The sequence below is a fragment of the Terrapene carolina genome, unplaced genomic scaffold (assembly GCF_002925995.2).
Source record: "Terrapene carolina triunguis isolate 2854851 unplaced genomic scaffold, T_m_triunguis-2.0 Scaffold130, whole genome shotgun sequence".
In the NCBI taxonomy this organism is placed as follows: Eukaryota; Metazoa; Chordata; order Testudines; family Emydidae; genus Terrapene; species Terrapene triunguis.
The window spans coordinates 15,797,865-15,798,458 of record NW_020664481.1 but is presented as its reverse complement, the minus strand read 5'-3'; the positions used below and the strand labels follow the sequence as shown (position 1 = coordinate 15,798,458).

The following is a 594-nucleotide window of genomic DNA, read 5'->3' as shown; positions in this document are numbered from 1 at the left end:
CTCTTGGGGGGGCGCGGGTCCCCTGTCTGTCTGTCGGCCCTCGGAAGGCGGGGGGGGGAGGCATAGCTCCTCTGTCTGTCCTTGGAGGGGCCACAGGTCCCCTCTCTATCTGTGAGTCCTCAGGCCTAGGGTGGGGTGGGGGGCACAACTCCCCTGTCTGTCCTTTTGGGGGGGCACAGGTCCCCTGTCTGTCTGTCAGTCCTCAGGCCTGGGGTGGGGTGCACGGCTCCCCTGCCTGTCTCTCCCGGGCCGCCCCTCCCCCAGCGGGGGCGGGCCCGGAAGCGGCGTGGCCGGCCTGGCAGCGTAGTTCCTGTGGCCGGGGAGGGGGTGACATGCAGAGCAGGCAGCGGTGGCCCCGCGAGCAGCTGGAGCCGGAGGAGCAGGGAGCGGAGGCGGCGGGGGGCCAGGCCCGGGGGGCCCCCACCATGGAGATCGAGAAGGAGTTCCACCGGCTCGACCAGGCCGCCAGCTGGGCCCTCATCTACCAGGTGAGGGGCCGGGCCGGCTTCCCCAGCGCCGGCGGGGAGCTCTGCCGCCTCCCTTCCCCGGGCCCTGGCTGGGGGGGAGCCGTGGCCCCCGACCGCCCCTCTGGCC

The 594-nt window shown here is 74.1% G+C and overlaps 1 protein-coding gene across 2 annotated transcripts in view; it reads left to right on the top strand.

Moving 5' to 3' along the window:
- The first annotated feature begins 323 nt into the window (after positions 1–323).
- The window catches only part of PTPN1 (protein tyrosine phosphatase non-receptor type 1), a 57,887-nt gene continuing 57,616 nt past the window's right edge, over positions 324–594 (top strand). The window contains exon 1 of one of the 2 annotated variants that reach the window (XM_026652772.1): positions 324–488. In XM_026652772.1, coding sequence (XP_026508557.1) covers positions 333–488 — 156 coding nt within the window. In that variant the 5' untranslated portion in view covers positions 324–332. The remainder of the gene's footprint in view (positions 489–594) is intronic. The other variant, XM_026652773.1, reaches the window with a different exon arrangement.